A 22332-nucleotide genomic window follows, 5' to 3' on the forward strand; every position below is an offset into this window, starting at 1 on the left:
TCCTGACTTGTAAGGTTTTATTTGGGCAAAGCTTTTAGATGAGAGACTGGGGACTGCGTTGTCTCGACCACCAAGCATTCCCGACCTGAAGGAGACACTCCCTGAAGATTCGACGAAGTAATGAATCAGCCGGTGGATAAAAGAATTCAGAAAGTGGAAGCGGAATAAAGAAAGGCTTGACAAGGCCTTTAGACCTTCCAGATCTCTCCCTCCCTTCACAGTTCTCCCTGCCTCCTGGGAGGCGCAAAGCTCACCTCCTCATGCTGAGAGTGATCCATCTAAAATACAAAGCCCATCACCAGGAAATGCCTGAGCTGGCTCTGAAGGCCTTCCACCAGCTAGGCCTGGGGCTCCACCACCTATTCCCCCAAGATGCTGTGCTCCCATGGCTTTGCACACCCTTTCTTCCGCCAGGAACTTCCTTCCTCTCTGCTTCTGCCGAAGAGAATCCCCAGTCAGCCCTCAGGTGCTCACTCCTATGGGAACCTGTGGCGATTTGGAGTCTTGACACTTTAGAACAGCCGGATTACATTTCCCAGAATTCTCTTCCCTGCATAGTTCCAGGTTAGCCTAGACCACAAGAGAGATTTTACATGAAACGCAGAAAGTAGCTCTTTTCTTTCCATGCTTCATGACCACTGTGGGCATGGGGCCCTGCTCTAGCTGTTATTGTTGGTCCTCTGGGTCAGGGGGTGGCATGGGGCAGTAGCTGGGCCCACACGCTCACATTCCTGCTGGGTCTCCTCCTCAGCTCCTCAGTCCTGGGCCTGTGATGTGCGGAGCTCCTGAGGAAGGATGCCAGCAACTCCTGCAGGCCCTCTGCACCTGCAAAGCTGAAGCCTTGCTTGGAGACGGTGACTGATGGCATGGGTGTCAGCCCGCCCTGGCAGGCTGGACTTTGTCCTTGCTCTCTTCACTTTGCAGGCATTGTTTTTGCTGAACTGCCCACCCTGCTGACTTCAGGCTGTACCACTTGACACAGAAGGAACAGCCTCACCTGGCCTGTGCAGCCAGCATGGGCTGTGATGCATGAGGTCAAAAGCTCATAATAAAGTCCTTATTCTATCTTAACATTCTACTTCTCAAATAGAACCCTGACTGATGCCAAAATACAGGGTCCTCAGCACCATGCCTATCCCCCAAGTGGGGTTCACCATCCCTCCTTCTTCAGTTCCCCTGCCCTGATAGTTTTCACATTGCATTATAAGCATCTTCCCATGTCTTCAGATTGTAAGAGGACAGCTACCTTTTCTATCTTACTCATCTTTCCAGGGCTTACTACTGGATAAACGCTTATTAAATTAAACTTCCTGAGCTGCCTGGTCCATCACCAGTCTCTCTGAGCACACCAGTCTTTGATTGTACCTGTACCTGGGTAGATGAGAAGCGGTCTGGCCCTTGCAGATAAACAGAGCTGGATTCAAAATCCAGCTCTGCCTGACTCAAGGTCTGTGATCTTGCTAAGTCACTGACCTTTCTAAACTTTGGTTTCCTTAACTGTAGAATGCCATCTGCATTATAGACTTGGTAGGAGAATTAATAAGATATGCAGGGAGCACTCACTAAGCTGTAGGTGTGAGTCTCCCCATCTTCCTGCCAGTATAGGAATGATACTTATTTACTGATAGCCTCCAACCACCACCCTATCCTTGGCCTAATATTCTGTTTCTTCTTATGCAAGAGAGAGAATAAACAGCAGTCACCTCCATATATTAAACAATTCCTGGCAGCAGCACCTGTCCCCAGCCATCCCAGCAAGAACAAACACAGCCTGCCACCAGCAAAGGACACAAGACAGACGTGCGGACTCAAGCTGTGTCCGGGTCGGCTGGTGGCTCCCTCACCAGACAGAGGGAAGGGCAATGGAGTTTCCAGTTGGGAACAGCTGAGGAGAAGGATTCTGGACCAGCTGCTCCTACCCCAAGCTCCTGCATTCTGGAATGCTGAGCCCCTCAAATATGCTGTGCAATGGTGCACGCGTGCACACACACGTGTGGACACGGTTAGACCTGCACAAACACATACTTCAGCACATTGCTACCACAAAGGCTCTATGAAAATAGCTGTTGTTTCCCTGCTGCCCCCGTGTGAGGCATCACAAAAGAAACTAAAGGTCATGTGGGAAGGGCATATTTTAGGGAACCATGGTCACTGATGAGCTCTGTGTGTATGGCACGGTCTACTGAGCCTGAGAAGAGACACCAGACTCACTGCCCTCACCAGGGGCAGCACCGCACATTACAGAGCGGGTGAGGGAGGGAACGGCAGAATGTGGGCACTGCCAGGCTGTGTGCTGGGCATTTCACAGCACCACCCTTGAAAACAGCTGTTTTTGTGCCTGCTTTATTGAATAGAAACTTGTTCCCAATTCCGCAACTAGCAGAGCATAAACTCACGCTCAGATTCTGTCCAGCTCCAGAGCCTACACCAGCTACAACATAGTGGGACATGCAGAGTCCAAGCTACATTGATCGGTGCAGGGCATGCTTTAGACTGGAGCAGAAAACGAAAGATGGCCTGAGCTAGAAGGACCCTGGAGACCACCTGACTCACACTCCTCACCATGCCCACGAGGGAGCTGAATGAAGCCCAGAGGATGAAGTGGCAGAGAGGACGAGTCACAGATGGACGAGCCTCCTGGCCAGTGACCTGGCCCTCATGCCCTCAGCCTCTACTGATTAAGGCAGAAGGGTACCTACTCTCATAATAACACCTGGCTCTTGGGCCAGTCCATTTGTTTTGTGAAACCTAAGTTTGCTGTTTTGCCTATGCTTCCCACCCTGGTGCGCCTGAAGAAAACAAATAATGGTGGCTCCAGTTGCCTTTGGTTATCTTGGTGATGCTCTAACAGCCCATGAGGACTAGGAGGACGCCAGGCACAGAGTGAGGGCACATCCACCTCCGTGGGGCAGAAGCACCCCGAGACCCACTCTGAAGGGCATGTCTCTGCGTGACGTCCTCACTCCCATATACAGACAAAAGCCCCAGGTGCAGGGCGCACACACACATTCCCCAGGGGAAAACATGGGTGTCCCCACCCTACACCATAGCCCCGCCACAAACAGGATGTGGAGACAGAATGCATTCATGTCAGCACCAGGGGACGTGGCTTGACCTGGATTTCCTAAACTCACAGACCTCATCGGCCCTTTTCACTGAATCTGGTCTACTTCCAAAGGAGGACTGATAATTCCACAGCATGATTTTCTAAATCACAATATTATGTATGAGTTTCTCGGTATTGTACCTTCAACTGAAGGTATTATGTAGTCTGTTCTTTCTTCCTTTCTTTCTCTTTTTCTTTTAAGAGACAGGGTCTTGCTGTGTTGCCCAGGTTAGTCTCGAACTCCTGAGCTCAAGCAATCTTCCTGCATCAGCCTCCCGAGTAGCTAGGACTATAGGTGCAGGTCACCATGCCCAGCAGTTGTTTCTATTTTAGAAAAGGAAAATCTAGGGAGACTTGAAGCAGACTATGAAACAGAATCCAGTAAGAAAATGGGGGCAAGCCTCAGAAAAAGATTTGGCAATTTATGGAAGCTACTATTCTGTTAAATGTTTATTTACAGGTGTCTTTATAATGTTAATATTTACAAGCGGAAAGCACTTTTTATTCATGCTATCAGTCTGGGGAGACACTGACACATGTTGGGTAACAAGTAAGCTCAAGGTAGCTTCTCTGAAATTCCAGTCCTGGGAACAATCCTTCTGTAGCCCTATTTCAAAGAACTAGGGGCATTCAATGAATTCAGTGCAAGTACTAAATGAGCACTTGCTCTGTGCAAACCACTATCCTGGACACTGAAGAAAATCGGAAGACTGAGCTCTCAGCCTCAGGGCTCATGGCTATGTTGGTTCTTCTGGGATTAGAGAAATATACAAGTGGCTCAAGCCACAGGAAAGGCATGAATGTGGGCCAGACAAGATAGATAACAGACAAGATTACCAGGCGCTTACTACGCTCTTTATGGCTTAGTAAGTGAGGTAAGCACTACAATTATCACCTTCATTTTATAATTGTGGAAACTATAGATAGAAAGGTCAAGTGACTTGCCCAAGAGTTGCAGAGCTGGTAAGATAGACAACCTGGATTTGAACCCAGAGAGTCTGGTACCAGGCAGGGCATCTTAATTCCAAGGCTATAATGACACTCAGAATGGATTGAGATGTGTGTCTCTAGCTCTGGGAATTTAGGCAAGCTAATGAGTCTCAAATACAATATATACCTCAATGAGTTTATACAAAAAACAACAAAAAAGAGATAACATATCATGAGAGATTCGCACAGTACCCAATATATAGACATCACCCGAGAAACCATGTTATGATGATGTTGACAACAATGATGATATGATACGTGTTACGGTATGTTAAGAGACATCAGATCCATGGAAAATACTACTGGAGTCCAAGGAGAGGAGAGGATACAGACAGTGAAGAGACTGAGAAAGCACTCAAGGAGAAACAGCCTTTCAAATAGGACCTGAAGGAAGGAAATGCTTCCAAGGCATGAAATTCAGACAGCCAAGGGGGCATTTGGGTAATCATAATATCTAGCTGGGCTGGAGTAGGGGTTATATGAAGGTATGAGGTTATTGCTGGGGAGACCCAGCAATAAAGAAGGGTCAGGGATGTATGTAGGGGCACTGGTTACCAAGGTGAAAACCTAGACAGGTCCTAATTTATAGATGTCACTGGGGAGAGCTGGGCATCCCCTCAATGAGACGTGACCTGAGTGTATTTTAGGGAGATAAATCCAAAAGCAATTTCTGGAATGCTCTTTAGTTCATGAAAAGAGCACTAAGGGTCTCACTTGGAACAATACAGATTAAAAATACACAGAGGGTGCTATAGTCTAGGTATGGTCTTTCTGTCCCCACTGAAACTCATGATGAAATTTGATTTCCCGTGCGGTGATGTTGGGAGGTGGGGCCTAGCAGGAGGTGTTGGGTCACAGGAGCAGATCCCTCATGAATGGTTTACTGCCATGCTTGCAGTAGTGAGTTCTCACTCTCGAGGGCCTGGATTAATTCCCGTGGAAATGGATCGGTTCCTGAGAGAGTGGGCTGTTACGAAGTGAGGTTATTCTTCTTGTTTGGTCCTGGCTCTTCACAGCTGTCCACTTCCCCTTTGGCTTTTTTCACCATGTTATGACCCCACAGGAAGGCCCTCCCCGGAAGCCAGGGCCATGCTCTTGAACTTCCCAGGCTGCAGAACCCTGAGCTGAATAAACATTTTTTCTTTAGAAATTAGCCAGTCTTGGGCCGGGCACAGTGGCTCACACCTATAATCCCAGCACTTTGGGAGGCTGAGGCGGGTGGATCACCTGAGGTCGGGAGTTCCAGACCAGGCTGACCAACATCGAGAAACCCCCATCTCTGCTAAAAATACAAAATTAGCCGGGCTTGGTGGCACACGCCTGTAATCCCAGCTACTCGGGAGGCTGATGCAGGAGAATCACTTAAACCTGGTGGGTGGAGGTTGCAGTGAGCCAAGATTGCACCATTGCACTCCAGCCTGGGCAACAAGAGCAAAACTCCATGTCAGAAAAAAAAAAAAAAGAAAGAAAGAAAGAAAAGAAAGAAGGAAATTAGCCAGTCTCGGCCAGGCACGGTGGCTCACACCTGTAATCCTAGCACTTTAGGGGGCTGAGGCGGGTGGATCACTTGAGGTCAGGAGTTCATAACAAGCCTGGCCAACATGGTGAAACCCTGTCTCTACTAAAAATAAAAAAATTAGTTGGGCGTGGTGGCACATGCCTGTAGTTCCAGCTACTAGAGAGGCTGAGGCAGGAGAATCACTTGAACTCAGGAGGTGGAGGTTGCAGTGAGCCAAGACTGTGCCACCACACTCCAGCCTGGGTGACAGAGCAAGACTCTGTCTCAAAAAAAAGAAAAGAAAAGAAATGAAATTAACCAGTCTCAGGTATTCTACTATAGCAACACAAAATGGACTAAAACAGAGGGAAACAAAGGAAAAGTTATAGAAGTTGAAAAACAGGATTTGGCAGTTGACAATCTGGGGTCAAGGAAAAAAAGCAGGACATCACGATGAAAAACCCCGGGTGAAGGGCAGAAAAGTTACTCAAGGATACAGAGAAGGAAGTATGGACAAAGAGCAGGTGGTTAGAGAAGGGTCAAGAGGAAGTGGTGAATTATGTTATATGAATGGGCAGTTTGGGTGGCTGAGATGTTAGTGAGCAGGCATTTTTCAGCAAGAGGCTGTAATAGGCAAGCTACCAGATTGCAAAGGTCAGAGCTAGAGAGTTAAATCTACAATGGGTACCTAAAGAGCTCAAAGCCATGGGCACAGGTAAGAGCCTTTGGAGAGCTCACAGGCTGGGTAAAAAGCCTGGGGTGCACTCACAGTAAGGGGTGGGCAGAGCTGCACAGAGTGCACATAAAGGAGGAAAAACTCGAAACTTGGTGGCAAAGTCGCAGCCACCAAGGGAGATGAGAGAAATGCGACCTGAGGAAAAGTCAGCAGGACCCAATGCAACAGGGACTGCACGTGGGGAGAGGTCTCTGGTTAGGTTCCTATAAAGCCATTGGCCTCTGAAATAACATTTCATCAGGGAATGAAGACTGGAGCCGGGCTTCATGGGAGAAGTTTAGCAATTAGGGAAAGAGAGAAACAGAAATAGAGTCTGGAAGAATGGCAAGAAGATTTTTCTAGAGTAAAGAAGACCTAAGCATGTTTGTGCATGCTCAGTCACTCAATTGATTCATTCAACATTATGGAATATCTTCTGTCTGTCAGGAGAAAAGCAAAAGATCTAGGGCTCCAGAAGTTCAGGGTGGAAGGTGACAAAACACACACACACACACACACACACACACACACACACACACACACACACACACTCTCTCTCTCTCTCTCTCCACTGCAACAGGAGCAGGAGAGTCCAAGGGGTATAGAGGCCAAGTAGCAGGCCACTTCACCTCAAGTCTATGGATTAGGGGAGAATTCTGGGAGAGGCCAACTCCAGAGCTGAGGTCTTAAGATTGAGTGGAGCTTGCCCAGGGAAAGGTCAGAGGGCGGGCGGTGGGGGATGATGGTGAGAGAGTGGGAGACAGAGCATCCCACTGAAGGAGCAGCATTTCCGAGGCTCAGCATGCCATGGGAGAATAGGGCCTGTTGAGAAACTGCAGCAGCTTTTGCTCTGCCTAGGGAGCATGTAGCAAGGGCTAAGATGGCCAGGTAGGTGGATGGCAGACCACAGAGGAGGAGGAGGATGAGGAGGATGAGGAGGAGGAGGAGAGGAAGAGGAGGAGGACAAAGAGGAAGAAGAGGAGGAAGAAGAAGAGGAAGAAGAGAAGGAGTAGGAGGAGGAAGAGGAGGAGGAGGAGGAGGAGAAGATCAGATCAGAGATGCAAGCAATCCAGAGAGCAGCAGATGATCCAAAACAGGGAGTTGGAGGGACTGCAACAGGCACGTGTGTGCTGGGGCTTCTTCCCTGCAGTCAGAGGAAAGAGGGTGAAGACAAAGATCTTTGAGAGGGAAAAAAGGAAAGCTGACATAATCAAAAGAGTAATCAGCTTGCCAGATAAAACATACCTGAGAGTAAAGCATTGTCCAAGGAGAGTTAAGTGTCCGCATAGAACATTTATAAACTATATTCGATCCTCTTTATTTAACCACAGAACACTGCTCTATTAGCCTTCTCTCCTTTTATTTACCTTCCTTTTCCATCATGCTATACATTTTTGGACTTTTTCACCATAAAATAGTTCAAGTGTAGCCACAGATAATGAAAAAAAGTGAAACTAAATCAGTGACTGTTCAACTCCAGTGAAAGACTTAGTAGAAAAGACGTTATAAATATTGGCTAAGGTGAAGTTTTGAGATTTATTTTGGACCTTCCTGCCTCTACAGATAAATAACCAGGACCCAGCTTATATCTGGATGAGGGTAGAATTTGCTCCTATTTTCAAGGGAACTCTGAAGGGTAGGTTTTAACTGCTGCTATTTATTTGACGCTAACGAACACGATTTGCCACTAGCCTCTGTATTTGCATAAGCAACGCATTCTAAGGACTTCGGAATTATAGCTCTGTGGTTAGGGTTATGGGTTCTGAACCGGGACCAAATCTGTGTACTGCTCCTTAGTAACTGTGTGGTCCTGGGCAACTTACCTCTGTCCTTTAGTTTTGCATTTGTAAATGGGAATCATTCCATTTGTCATCTCATAGGGTTTTTGTATTAAATGCATCAATGTTAAGTGCTTAGCTCAGTTCCTGGCACTTAATAAGAACTCAATAAACATCACCTACTATTATCTGCTTATGCCTTTTCAATTTTTAGTCTATATAAACTACCCCATGAAGATTTCCTCCATAAACATATTACGAAATAGCCAGGTGGCCCTCCCTACAGTTGGCTTCCTTGGATGTAATGACAATAAAAAATCTTGACACACAGCTTATTTGTCAGACATCTAGGCAATTTTCAGATTCCTTTGTTTACATGTATACAAATAAAAGTTTAACTTTTCGTAGAAAATACTGCTAGTCTCCTATACAATGTCTATTCACCCTCTTCCCTTAAGAAAAGAACACTGAGCGGGGCACAGTGGCTCACGCCTGTAATCCCAGCACTTTGGGAGGCCAAGGCGGGCAGATCACGAGGTCGGGAGATCGAGATCATCCTGGCTAACACGGTGAAACTCCGTCTCTACTAAAAATACAAAAAAATTAGCCAGGCGTGGTGGTGGGCACCTGCAGTCCCAGCTACTCGGGAGGCTGAGGCAGGAGAATGGTGTGAACCTGGGAGGCAGAGCTTGCAATGAGCCAAGATGCGCCATTGCACTCCAGCCTGGGCAACAGAGCGAGATGCCATCTCAAAAAAAAAAAAAAGAAAAGAAAAGAAAAGAACCCTGGCCGGGCGCGGTGGCTCACGCCTGTAATCCCAACACTTTGGGAGGCTGAGGCGGGCAGATCATGAGGTCAGGAGATCAAGACCATCCTGGCTAACACAGTGAAACCTGTCTCTACTAAAAATACAAAAAATTAGCCGGGCATGGTGGCAGGCGCCTGTAGTCCCAGCTACTAGGGAGGCTGAGGCAGGAGAATGGCGTGAACCCGGGAGGCGGAGCTTGCAGTGAGCCGAGATCGCGCCACTGCACTCCAGCCTGGGCTACAGAGCAAGACTCCGTCTCAAAAAAAAAAAAACAAAAAAAGAATCCTATGTTGTTTAGGACAGCAATGTGCTCCATTAAAAATGCTCACTTCTCTAAACTCCCTTATAGCTATGGTGGTCAAGTGACCCAATTCTGGGTCCCCCTTCTTTGCTTTATTTTTATCTGTACCACGACTTTAAATATGTAATTTTTGTTCTAGTATATCCCCCTGCCTTCAAACGTAAGCTGCATATAAGCTTGTGACAGCTCTGTCCATCACTATATCCTGGGCCCCCTGAAGGCTGCCTTCAACAACAGGTTGGTCAGTAAACAGCTGCTGCATGAGCAAATGAGTGGCACACACTGGAATGTGGTGGACAGGGTTTCTAGGAAAGCTCTGCAAAGCACATGGTTTAACCTTGGGACCTACTGCCTTCTTCCCTGCCTTTACCCTGCTTTTTCTTCCCACCTAGAAGATGCAGCAGCCACTTTAAGGCTATGACGGCAACGAAAAAGAAAGAAGAAAAAAAGAAAGCAATCCAGCCATCTGGGTTTCTGAAGGCCGACTTGAGTCATGGAGCCAGCCCTGGACCCATTCATGGAACGCAGATGTGTCTAAGGAATCACTATTTGTCAGGTTTTCTGCGACTCGTAGCTAAACTTATTTGTCATAGTTATAAAGCTATTTCCCAGCACTCTCAAAAAAAGCCTTACTCTCTAAATATTCTTGAAAGTCTCTGGTAATAGAAAATTAGTTAATTTTACCTGTTCAGCCAGTTGACACAAATCCAAGATTGAGTAATAAAGCACGTATGTCAGAGGCATTTGAACCAGAGCACTTCCACCTTCAACTGGGGCTGGGTAAAATAAGGCTGAGACCTGTTGGGCTGCATTTCCAGAAGGCTAGGCATTCTTATGACAGAATGAGATAGAACATTGGCAGGACTGGTATCACAAGATACAGGTCAAAGATCCTGCCGATAAAACAGGATGCAGTAAAGAAGATGGCCAAAACCCAACAAATCCAAGATGGTGATGAAAAAGTGACCTCTGGTCACCCTCACTGGTCATTATATGTGAATTATAATGCATTAGCATGCCAAAAGACACTCCTACCAGGACCATGACAGTTTACAGGTGCCATGGCAACATCTGGAAGTTACCCTATATGATCTGAAAAGGGAAGGACCCTCAGTTCTGGGAACTGCCTGCCCCTTCCCCAGAAAACTCATAAATAATTCACCCCTTGTTTAACATATAATCAAAAATCAACTGTACGTCTACTCAGTCGAGCAGCCCATGCCACTGCTCTGCCTCTGGAGTAGCCATTCTTTGGTTTCTTTACTTCTCTAACAAACTTGCTTTCACTTTACGGACTTGCCCTGAATCCTTTCTTGCACGAGGTCCAAGAATCCTCTCTTGGGGTCTAGATTAGGACCCCTTTCCAGTAACAGACAGTCTCATCAATAAACAATGTAGATAGATATAAACAGAAGAGGCTCAAATGAAAGCTCTCTTGGCCTTCATTATGAAGTAAGAAAACAAGGATGAATGGGGACCCCACCAAACTCATGACAAGGTAGGGAGGGTCTGTTCTTTCTTTCCCCCACCTACTTACCTATCACCTACCTACCAACCTACCTCTTGTATACGCAGGTCAAGCACATCTAGAGGCCAGCAGCCCCACTTGGCAGGGGCATCTATAATAGATGCTGAGATGCCAGGTATGTCGAAAATCTCACTGTTTGTCTCTCTCCCTCCCCACCTTCTGGGTCAGAGCTAACTTCCTGTAACTTGAGACTTTAAACCCTGTTAAATGCTAAATACTGCCGAGAAAAGTGATGTTATTTTTCAGAAACAGACATTTGAAGCATAATTAAGGCCAGATATCTCCCTTGGAATAGGTTTTAGCTGGGCGAGGAGGAGGGAGGCGCGCGCACTGGGGGTGCCTGAGACAAGTTGGGAGACTGGATCTGCGAGGCAGGAGTCGCAGGAGCAGTGCTCAGCTTCCACACTGCCTCCTTCTCTGCATTTCTGCTTCTAAGGGTGGGCCCCTGCAGGTCTTGCCCACATGTGTTTTCTAAGTTCTCTTGTTTTTGTAATAAAAAGCAGAGAAAACTTCTGCCCATAGAATACCACTCTGACGCAGAATGATATTTTGGTTGGCAGAGACTTTTGCAGACACCAACCAGACACAGCCAACTGGTTCGCCAGGTCACCCTTTGAGGCTCCCATACTCAACGGCAAGGCTCCCAGCAAGCATTTTGATGTAAGGGAATAGTGAGATTGTCTATTTGCATCTTCAAATACAATTAATAAATTATTCAATAGAGACAAGGCATCGAACCTACTCAAAATATAATCTGACCTAAGATTTTCAGAGTGATATATCTTTAAAGGCAAATGAAATTTAAACACAAAATCTCTTGGGAGATTTTATACAAAATAATCATCAATACAAGAATAAGTATCACCCTTTTGCAACCATCACAGCAACACTGATTCAGGCAAGAATCATGGAAAGAATCTAAAACCATTAGGTAAAAGTTTGATGATGATAGTTTCATGGTCTCAGATTATCACCTCACAATATATACATATATATTCACTACAAAGAAGAAATCGTAACTTCTCAAAGAAAACCTGGCAGATACCACCTTAACTGAATGACCGAAATTAATATCACTAATAATGAAACAAATGGACATCACGGGCCCCCTGATGTAATGCACTGTGGAGCAAAAAAAATCAAAAAACAAAACCAAATAAATGCTAAACAAACACTTCACCAAACAACTAGCTTACACTCTGAAAAATGTCATTATTGTCAAAGATAAAAGAAGGCTAAGAAACCCTTTCAGATTAAATGTGACAAAAGACATGACACCAACATGCCGTGAGTGATTTTTTTTTTTTTTTTTCTAAAAAGTGCTGGATTGGAAAAACAGTGCTATAAGAGACATTATTGCAACGATTAGAAAAACAAATAGGGCCAGGCACAGTGGTTCATCCCTGTAATCCCAGCACTCTGAGAGGCCAGGCGGGCACGCCATTTGAGGTCAGGAGTTCGAGACCAGTCTGACCAACATGGTGAAACACCTTCTCTACTAAAATACAAAAAAAAGTTAGCCAGGTGTGGTGGCGGCTGCTTGTAATCTCAGCTACTCAAAGAGGCTGAGGCAGAATAGCTTGAACCCAAGAGGTGGAGGTTGCAGTGAGCCGACATGACGCCAGTGCACTCCAGCCTGGGTGACAGAGCGATACTCCCTCTCAAAAAACAAAAAACAAAAAAAAAAAAAAGAAAAGAAAAAGAAAAACTTGAATAGAAACTGTATATTAGAAAAAGTTATTAAGTTTCCTGTATTTGGTCATTATACTATATTATTCTGTAACAGAATGTTGTCCTTAGGAAATATTTGCTTAAGCATTTAGGGGTGACAGTCGTGATGTCTACCATTTATTCTCAAACAGGCCAGCAGTAATAATAATTAGTGGTGGTGGTGGTGGTGGGGTGTGTGTGTGTGTGTGTGTGCGTGAGAGAGAGAGAGAGAGAGAGACAGAGAGAAAGCTCAGGAGTGTGCAAATGTCAACAACTGGTGGCCTACGTGAAGATTACATGAACATTCACTGCACAATTCTCAATCCTTGAAACTTTACTGTAAGTTTAAATTTATTTTATTACTTTTTTCTTTTGAGATGGGGTCTTGTTCTGTCACCCAAGCATGATCACAGCTCACTGCAACCTTAACTTCCTGGGCTCAGGGGACCCACCTGCCTCAGCCTCCCGAGTAGCTGGGACTACAGGTGGGCACCACCACACTTGGCTAATTTTGGGGGGCTGGGGGCAGGGGCGTGGTGTGGATCAGAGACGGTCTTACTATGTTGCCCAGGCTGATCTCAAACTCCTGGCCTCAAGTGATCCTCCCACTTCAGCCTCCCAAAGTGCTGGAATTACAGGCCTGAGCCACTGCACCCAGCCATAAAAATTTTTAAAAGACAGTGTTTTTAAGTTAAAAGCAAAGGGTAGCATAGTTTTCAAAAGCCATTAACAGAGAAATAAAGGACAAAATGTTTTTAAACTTTCAAATTGTTTAGAAGCACATTAAGTTTGAACCACTTAAAATTACAGAGGCAAGATGACAATATTACAAAAGAGGACAGTGGGTGTGTGTTTGAATTTTTTCGTTAACCTCAGAGGAGGCCATCAGTCTCTCTCGGCCCCAAGAGCCATGCCACATTTTACTAAGTAAAGGATATAAACACGGAAAGAATGACTCTCCACAATTGAGGGGAAGAAGTACTACCCAGCCTAACTAAGGTTAGTACAAATTTGGTGAGTCACTTCCTCTTAGGAGGAAGAGCAAACATTTCTTGTTTCCTGAAGGATTCAGAGATTCTGAGGGAACACCTGAGCTCTCAGCCTGAATCATGCTACATAAGTAATAAACTAGGGCAGGAAAAGCTACAGCCCATTCACTCGATGCTTCTACCCCTACCACAGTACCTCCAAGTTCAAAGTCAATGTCAACTTGAGTCTTTTTTGTCTATTTCAGCCTCCACATTGCCAGGTTCCTGGGAAGAGGCAAGGTAAGCAAAACAAAAAAAAGTTGATGGATGTGCACAGTTATCCTCGCACCATGAGTGGGCAGTGGCCTTGGTTTGCTGTGGGACATCACCCGCAACGTTCCTCAGTCCAGAACCAAACCCACAAAGCCTCTTAAGTTTAGAATTATAGCTTTCTGGCAAAGCAGCCCTCCTCCCTGAACCGCCTGTGCCAGCAGCACACACACGTGGATGGATTAGGCAAAGCTGTGCTCTAAAGCACACACACGCTCTCCCCAACGTGTGCTTTGCATTCCAGAAATACTTGATGCCTAAACCACTTCTATGCCTCCCTTGGCATGAACGTACAAGTGGCTCCATGCCAAAGGAAGCGTCTGTTTAGAGATGCGGACTTTCTTTAAATTTAACATGGAAGATCACAAATAGAACATTCTAGCATAATGATGATGCAATAAAGTAGAAAAAGAAAAGGTTTTAGAAAAAAGATTCTCTTTGTTTTTTGTCTTATTTATGTTGCCTAAAAGAAATACTGAAAACATAACATGAAACATAAAATTAGCTTCTATGAAAGCAGAAATTACAGGGCCCAAGTTGGGTCAAGGAAGCAAAAACATTTCCTTTAACAGGAAAGGCTAGGGATCATTTGCCATTTTTTTACACACACGTTCATTGCTGTTTTAAGGTCACCTACCAAAATGAGGTGCAGAAGATGGGTTTTTAATCATTGGTTTATTCTGGAACATAGTACATTTTATTTTTGTATCTTGCTTCTTGATAACTTTTATCCTATATTAAAAATTAATGTAAAAGATGAAAATCCATCTTGGTTAATGCACCTATCCTTTCCCTTTCTCTTTTATTTCCGGAGATTTATTTAGGGTGTATTCACAATAGGCAGTGTAAAATCAGTAACTCTTCACAAAATCCTTAGACATCACCAACTGCATTACAAAACACGTTCTTAGCCACCTAGATACATACACATGCATGCAACATGTTAAGGAAAATGACATCCAAGTCCATAGTACATACGCACACGATCGCCTGTTTGATTTCCGTCAGCATGGACCTAAAAGACACCTTCTTGGAAAGTGATCCTGGGCAGAGGGAGAAAGACTTACTTTCTTTCCACTTCTGGTGTTGACACGGCGCTACAGAAACCAAGCGACTCCTACGAGAGAAGATTCGTATAGTCAGTGTGGTCAGAGCAGCAGGCTTCATCTGATTTGTACAGAGTGTCACTTAAAACAAAAAAAAAAAGGCAGAAGCAAAACTAGATGATTAAAGTCATCGTGCTTACTTCGATCTGGGACCGCAGCTGAAGTGACGTGGGGCTAGCGTCGGGTTTCTCCTAAAACAGAACAGATGCCGGTTTAACGGGACTTCCAAACATGTCACACACGAGAAAGACAAATAGACATGTAAGAAGAGAGGGGAGGATTCGGGAAAGGTTAGGGTATAGAGTGGGAGGAGATGGCAGAGATAAGAAGATTTTCTGGGAAAACTAAATACTTTTAAAATGAGAGCTCTGGTCCCCTAAGATTGAACTATTTTCCAAACTTTGCTGCCAGACTCTGCTGACAATTTCATTGCAGAAGAAAAAAAAAGCACAATTTCAGTCAAGGGGACTGATAGTTCATGGTGAAATAATTCTGTGGATATACTTAGTTGGTCACTAGGACACTGAATTTACTGCCACCCACTTGAGTTTAGCTGTTTTCTAAAGACACTAGAGTTCCAATCCAATTTTTTTTTTTTTTTTTTTTTTTTTTGAGACGGAGTCTAGCTCTGTCACCAGGCTGGACGCTGGAGTGCAGTGGCGCGACCTCAGCTCACTGCAACCTCCGCCTTCTGGGTTCAAACGATTCTCCTGCCTTAGCTTCCCGAGTAGCTGGGATTACAGGCAGGCGCCACCATGCTCAGCTCATTTTTGTATTTTTAGTAGAGACGGGATTTCACCATGTTAGCCAGGATGGTCTCGATCTCTTGACCTTGTGATCTGCCCGCCTCGGCTTCCCAAAGTGCTGGGATTACAGGCATGAGCCACCGCACCCAGCCCCAATCCAATTTTAAAGTTCTAAACGTATTCAGAGTACTTAGTAGCTTAGGAGAAGTTGTTAATGTCTTTAGGAAGTTGGGAAGCTAACTGAATGTTATCTTGCAGCCTTAAAAATCACTATACTTCCCTAACACAAATGAACTGACCTATCTGGAAATTTAAAAACAAACACTCTTGGTATTGATTTGATAAATGAAATATAAATACTTGATATTAAGATGCACTGAGGCTGGCACAGTGACTCACGCCTGTAATCCCAACACTTTGGGAGGCTGAGGTAGGTGGATCACGAGGTCAGGAGATCGAGACCATTCTGGTCAACATGGTGAAACCCCGTCTCTACTAAAAATACAAAAAAAAAAAAAAAAATCAGCCAGGTGTGGTGGCATGTGCCTGTAGTCCCAGCTACTCGGGAGGCTGAGACAGAAGAATGGCGTGAACCCAGGAGGCAGAGCTTGCAGTGAGCACAGATCACTCCACTGCACTCCAGCCTGGGTAACAGAAAGAGACTCCGTCTCAAAAACAAAAAAAAAAAAGAATATCATTAAATCGTGAGAGGCAGAAGAATCAAAGAATATTATAGATAAAACCATATACTATAATGCCCTCATTTCATAGTTCAAGGAGGCTGCATCTCCTTTGAAAGTAAGATAATGAAGAGAGATAAATTACCTGCGATAAAACTAATTATACAAATTATGCATTTTCACATGCATCTAATTGTTCAATTGTCCTTTTCACCATTAACACAATTATAAAACAACACCAATACTGAAAAACTTTTGTTGAAGTATAAAAGTAGCAATAAAGTATGAAAATAAGTATAACTCAGAGCAAAGTTATACTTTTAAACAAGGAACAGGAATCCAGTATGAATATAGAGTATCAAAATGAATGCGCTTTCATGCAGGATTGTGGAGGAGTGTTCCGAGAATCTGTTGCTCAACAACATGCATGTGGCTGATAATACTGCACCGCACACTTGGGGAAACTGTTGGGAGTGTGAATTTTACGTTATGTGGGTTCTTTTTTTTGTTTGTTTTGTTTTGCTTTTTTGCCACAATGAAAAAAAAAGAAAGAATGTGCTGGGATGAGTACATCTGAGAATGGGATGATTGTTGACAAGCAGCCAGAAAGAGAAATGGGATTTAATGGACAAGAATTTAATGAACTGGCAACTCACTCATCCCCTAATCTCAGGCCCTTGTTTGTTATAAAAAGATATCACAGTGGAGTAAAAGCTCCACAGAACTCTCATTAACATCCTCCTGGTTTTTACTGCCACTGTTGTTCATAACAGACATATTTCTGTACCAAATTTGATACACCATTCTACCAAAAAGTATATGGACAATATTCCAAGTGTGAATGGTAGGATGTCAGGCTCAGACACCGTTAACAAAGGGGATACATACTTTTGTACATTTCTGGTGCTTACACACCAACCACAATTTCCCAGGACCTAACCTTTCAGTCTCACATAGAGAAATTTACAAATTTAAACAGCAGGAGGTAAGCAAAAGTATCATCAGTGATTTTTTAATCCCAAATCTTCCTTTCTATTCAGGAGTTGGTACAAAGAACTCAGAGTGATGATGAAACAAAACTGTTAGTTCCTCTGAAATTTTCTCTGAAATTGCCCCGTTAACACCCAATTGCAGCCAATGACCTTCTAAAACCACCAGCAAAAGTGACTGGTTCAGTTCACCTCCACTCCTCCATTTTTACCTTTTCTTCAAGCTGTTCATTTCTACCTCACTAGTAATAGTCATGCTAGGAAACGATCTTCTTTTGTTATAACCATTTATCTGCATTTTTTGAATAGATTTTATTTGCTAAGTGCATCATTTGCCATGTCATATCACAAATGTAACGTATATGGTGTGTATGTATGTTGTGGTATGTATGTTACAAATGTAACATATATGGCAAAACGTACCTGTCCCTGCATATACAAAGTAGTTGCTTATTAACAACCGTATTAAATGTTTGATGATAAGGAAGCAAAATTTTAATCATTTCATCTTAGCATGTTCATTTGTTACTTAAAATAGGCATTTGATTCTTTTAGCTATTTAAACAATTTTTTTTTTTTTAAAGAAACAGGGTCTTGCTATGTTGCCCACGCTGGAGTGTAGTGGCTATTCACGGGCGTGATCATCACGCACTGCCACCTTATGCCCAGAGCTCAAGCCATTCCTCAGCCTCCCAGGTGGCTAGAACTATAGTTCATGACCATGCCTAGCTTGTTTAGCTACTTTTCAGAAAATTGATTGGGGCTATAGTTTGACATATAATGTTAAAATCATGGAGACAGGTAATGTTTTCATGCAGAACATTTGTTTTATCAAAGGCAGCTTACTGATGTTGAACAGGAGATCTTGTATAGTGATATTTCTAGTGACTTATTTTTTTCAAGACCAAGCAAGAGAATAATTTTTTCAGGATGTCTTATTAATTTTATCCCCCAAGGATAAGAGATTACAGTCATCATTTAGACGCATGTCTTACAGCAAACACATTCTAAAGTAAAAATATTGCACAACTGAGGAGAAGCTTGTAAAGTTATCCACTAAGTTAAGGACCTATGAATGCTTGGAGAGAGAAAAATGGAATAAACTATTGGCAAAATTCCATTATCATAACACTGATGAGTGTCACATGATGTCAATGACAAAAGTGCCGAAGAGTAATTACTATAATGTGCCATGTGCCATGCACCTGACTGCTCAGCCACAACCCCTTTATTCAGAGAACAGCTGATGGTTTACAATACAGCTCCTGATCTGGATGTCTTAATGTAGACAGAAATAGTAAACATTGTGAACCTCATCAAAACAGTCATTGAGTATATGTGTAAATATGTGTAACTGTTGGGCGTGTTGTAAAAAGAAAGGATCACTGAGAAATAAGACCCTTCTCTCCTCCCCCAACATACGCCAACTGTTTCAGTTACTACTGCCATGTAACAAATCATCCCAAATGTAATGGCATAAACCAACAAGCTTCTTATGATCTTCACAGGTTCTGTGAATATGAATTCAGAAAGACAACAGCAGAAAAGGCTTGCTCTGCTCCACAGTGTTCGGAGCCTCTGCTGGGAACAGGCAAAAGCTGGGGACGACTTGATGGGTGGGTCGTAATCAACTGGAAAGCTTGCTCACTCCCATGTCTGGAAGCCAATGCTAGGGCTGCATGGGTTGCTGAGCCTTCCTCACAGCAGGATGCTGGGTTGTAAGAGTAAGCATATGGAGAAAGGCAGGCAGCAGCTGTATTGCCCCTTTGGTATTTTGGGGTTTTTTATTTTTATTTTTTTATTTTTTGAGACAGCATCTCATTCTGTTGCCCAGGCTGGAATTCAGTGGCGAGGTCATGGCTCATTGCAGCCTTGACCTTCCAGGCTCAAAGGATCCTCCCACCTCAGCCTCCCAGGTAGCTGGGACTACAGGCATACGCCACCATGCCCGGCTAATTTTTTTGTACTTTGTGTAGAGATGGGGTTTCACCATGTTGCGCAGGCTGGTCTCGAACTCCTGGGCTCAAGCAATCTGCCCACCTTGGCCTCCCAAAGTGCTGAGATTTGTATTGCCTCCTATAACAGCCTCCTATGGTAAGATATCTGCCAGAGTCACAAGCCCTCCCAGGTGTTAGAGGGTTCACGGCCCCCTCTCTCAGCTGGGGGAGTGCCAAAGCCACACCATGAGAGCAACATGGATGGCAGACATCGCTGTGGCCAGCTTTGGGAATTACAGTCCACCATGCTGACTATCAAGGAAATGGGCCTGCTCATGAGTTTTCAAAATGAGGAATGGGGTGCAACCATTTACTCATGACAATATCCGGAAGGATTATCTTGTGGCTTTCACAACATTTACTCGAGTATATCTTGGCAACAGTCAGCCTGAATTATCACTTCAGGTCAAAATATTGCACTGTATTAGGCTGCAATGATCATGTCTCTCATTTCAAACCTATAATTATAGAAAATTTTAAATACACAAAAGTAAAGAGAAGAGGACAGTAAACTCCCCAATTCCTACTACCCAGCTCCAACAATCAGCAGTTCAGAGTTGACTTTGTTTCCTCTATACCTTCACTCTTACTTCATGTTCATCTCATTTTACTTTGAAGAAAATCTCAGACATCAAATCATGAAATATCACCATTTTTAAGTTAAGAATTAGCTATCAGAGTTCCTTAACTGTTGCTCAATCTTGAGCATGTGGCTCTATCACCAAGAATTTCACTCTTTCCTAGCACTGGAAGACTTTCTTTGATCATAAGGAAAAATCATATTTATGAAATTTAGATACTCCATCTAAATGTTGCAAAGGGACATGAAGAAATGCATTCTAAAGTTGAATGTAACTTTAGAGTTTATTAGAAAAGTATTCACTATTGTTTCCTAAGTGTAAAGATAATATCCTTTATTTTATTTTATTTTATTTTTTTGAGTCAGAGTCTGGCTCTGTCTCCCAGGCTGGAGTGCAATCTTCGGCTCACTGCAACTTCCGCCTCCCAGGTTCAAGCGATTCTCCTGCCTCAGTCTCCCGAGTAGCAGGGAATACAGGTACCCACCACCACGCCCAGCTAATTTTTGTATTTTTAGTAGAGATGGGGTTTCACCATATTGGTCAGGCTGGTCTCTTGGCCAGCCTGGTCTCAAACTCCCGACCTCGTGATCCACCCCAGCTTGGCCTCCCAAAGTGTTAGGATTACAGGCATAAGCCACCATGCCCGACAATGCTTTTAATATTTTTTTCTTATTTCCTCTCCCCTCCAATAGCAACAAGGTCTCATGTTGCCCAGGCTGGTCTCAAACTCCTGGTCTCAAGCAATCCTTCCACCTCAGCCTCTGAAAGTGCTGGGATTACAGACATGAGCCACTGCACCTGGCTACATCCTTTAAAATTTCTGAATATGATATGTTCATAAACTTTGCTTGGAAAAAGCATATTCTAAGCAGAATTTAATGAGAAATTACTCCACGATATGGTCCATGTTCAACTAAAGGACTCAGAATGACCTGGGAGAGTCACACAACACTGACGGTTGAACTTGAACCTTATGTTAGGGCATTATAACTTAGTTTGAAATGTTTTAAATACGTTTAAAAAAGAAGTGAATTGTGAATTTTTTCTGTGGCTGATGAGGTGAGAAGATTTTGAAATTTGACCTATAGATTTAATTGCTCATCATTAAGTCACATATGGATACCTTAGTTAAAATGACAAATCTCATTAACATTACAAACTCTTAAAGAAACCCTCCCAAGTTGTGTGTGACAGTGAAAACTAAACACAAATATAAATATATCCCAATATGAATGCATGCATGTTATATGTGTACACATGGAGAAAAAAAAACGCTGAGAGTATATCTCACTGAATTTTTTTACCAGCATGTAGTCTTGCATTACTTTTTTCTAAAGATGAAAGATTACATCTTTAGAAAAGATGGGAGGCTGAAGCAGGCAGATCACAAGGTCGGGAGATCGAGACCATCGTGGCTAACATGGTAAAATCCCGTCTCTACTAAAAACACAAAAAATTAGCCCGGCCTGGTGGTGGGCACCTGTAGTCCCAGCTACTCAGGAGGCTGAGGCAGGAGAATGGCGTGAACTTGGGAAGCAGAGCTTGCAGTGAGGCAAGATTGTGCCACTGCACGCCAGCCTGGGCAACAGTGTGAGACTCTGTATCAAAAAAGAAAAAAAACTCCAGTTCCCCTATGTTTTTAAATTATCTACATGTGTATGTCTATAAATGCAGGAGAAAACATCTAAAAGAACTCTACACGCCAATGGTTACTTCTCAATTCATAACCTTTTTCAATTACTTTAATATATTTTTAAAACACAATAAAAGATAAATATAACAAATCCCTTTGTAATAAAAATATACATATACAAATTATTCACATATTTTTAAAAACATAATAAAAGTCCCCAAAGTTAACTTTGATAACAATTTAAGTTGTAGCCCAACAATTAAGCTAAAAAGCTACCTAAGAAATGTTAAAACAGGCTGGGCATGGTGGCTCACGCCTGTAATCCCAGCACTTTAGGAAGCCAAGGCGGGCAGATCACAAGATCAGTAGTTCGAGATCAGCCTGGCCAACATAGTGAAACCCTGTCTTAATACAAAAATAAGCCAGGTGTGATGGCACGTACCTGTAGTCCCAGCTACTCAGGAGGCTGAGGCACAAGAATGGCTTGAACTCAGAGGCAGGAGTTGCAGTGAGCAGAAATCGCACCACTGCACTCCAGCCTGGGTGACAGAGAGAGACTCCATCTCAAAAAAAAAAAAAAAAAAAAAAGAAAGAAACAAAGAGGCATTAATACTTTATTTATCAAGTTAGGTCATGGCTGGTATTAAAATATTTTCTTGATGTGTTAAAATTTGTATATTTTATTATTAATAGAGAAGGACCATGCTGAAATGATTTCATATTTATAGTTTGACTGAAAGAGGCTTCACTATAATATGGTATAGTTAAAAAGAAAAATGAATCAGGTGATCAAAAATCTTACTGGGCCGGGCGCGGTGGCTCAAGCCTGTAATCCCAGCACTTTGGGAGGCCGAGACGGGCGGATCAC

General features: G+C 43.6%; 1 protein-coding gene across 1 annotated transcript in view; it reads right to left on the minus strand.

The window, feature by feature from the left end:
• Positions 1-22332, minus strand: part of SASH1 (SAM and SH3 domain containing 1) — a 233926-nt gene that overhangs the window by 94180 nt on the left and 117414 nt on the right. The window contains exons 3-4 of the mRNA XM_011964815.1: positions 14979-15029; positions 14800-14849 (exon numbers count right to left, since the gene is read on the minus strand). Coding sequence (XP_011820205.1) covers positions 14800-14849; positions 14979-15029 — 101 coding nt within the window. The remainder of the gene's footprint in view (positions 1-14799; positions 14850-14978; positions 15030-22332) is intronic.

This window comes from Mandrillus leucophaeus, unplaced genomic scaffold, assembly GCF_000951045.1.
Source record: "Mandrillus leucophaeus isolate KB7577 unplaced genomic scaffold, Mleu.le_1.0 Scaffold708, whole genome shotgun sequence".
Taxonomy (NCBI): Eukaryota; Metazoa; Chordata; class Mammalia; order Primates; family Cercopithecidae; genus Mandrillus; species Mandrillus leucophaeus.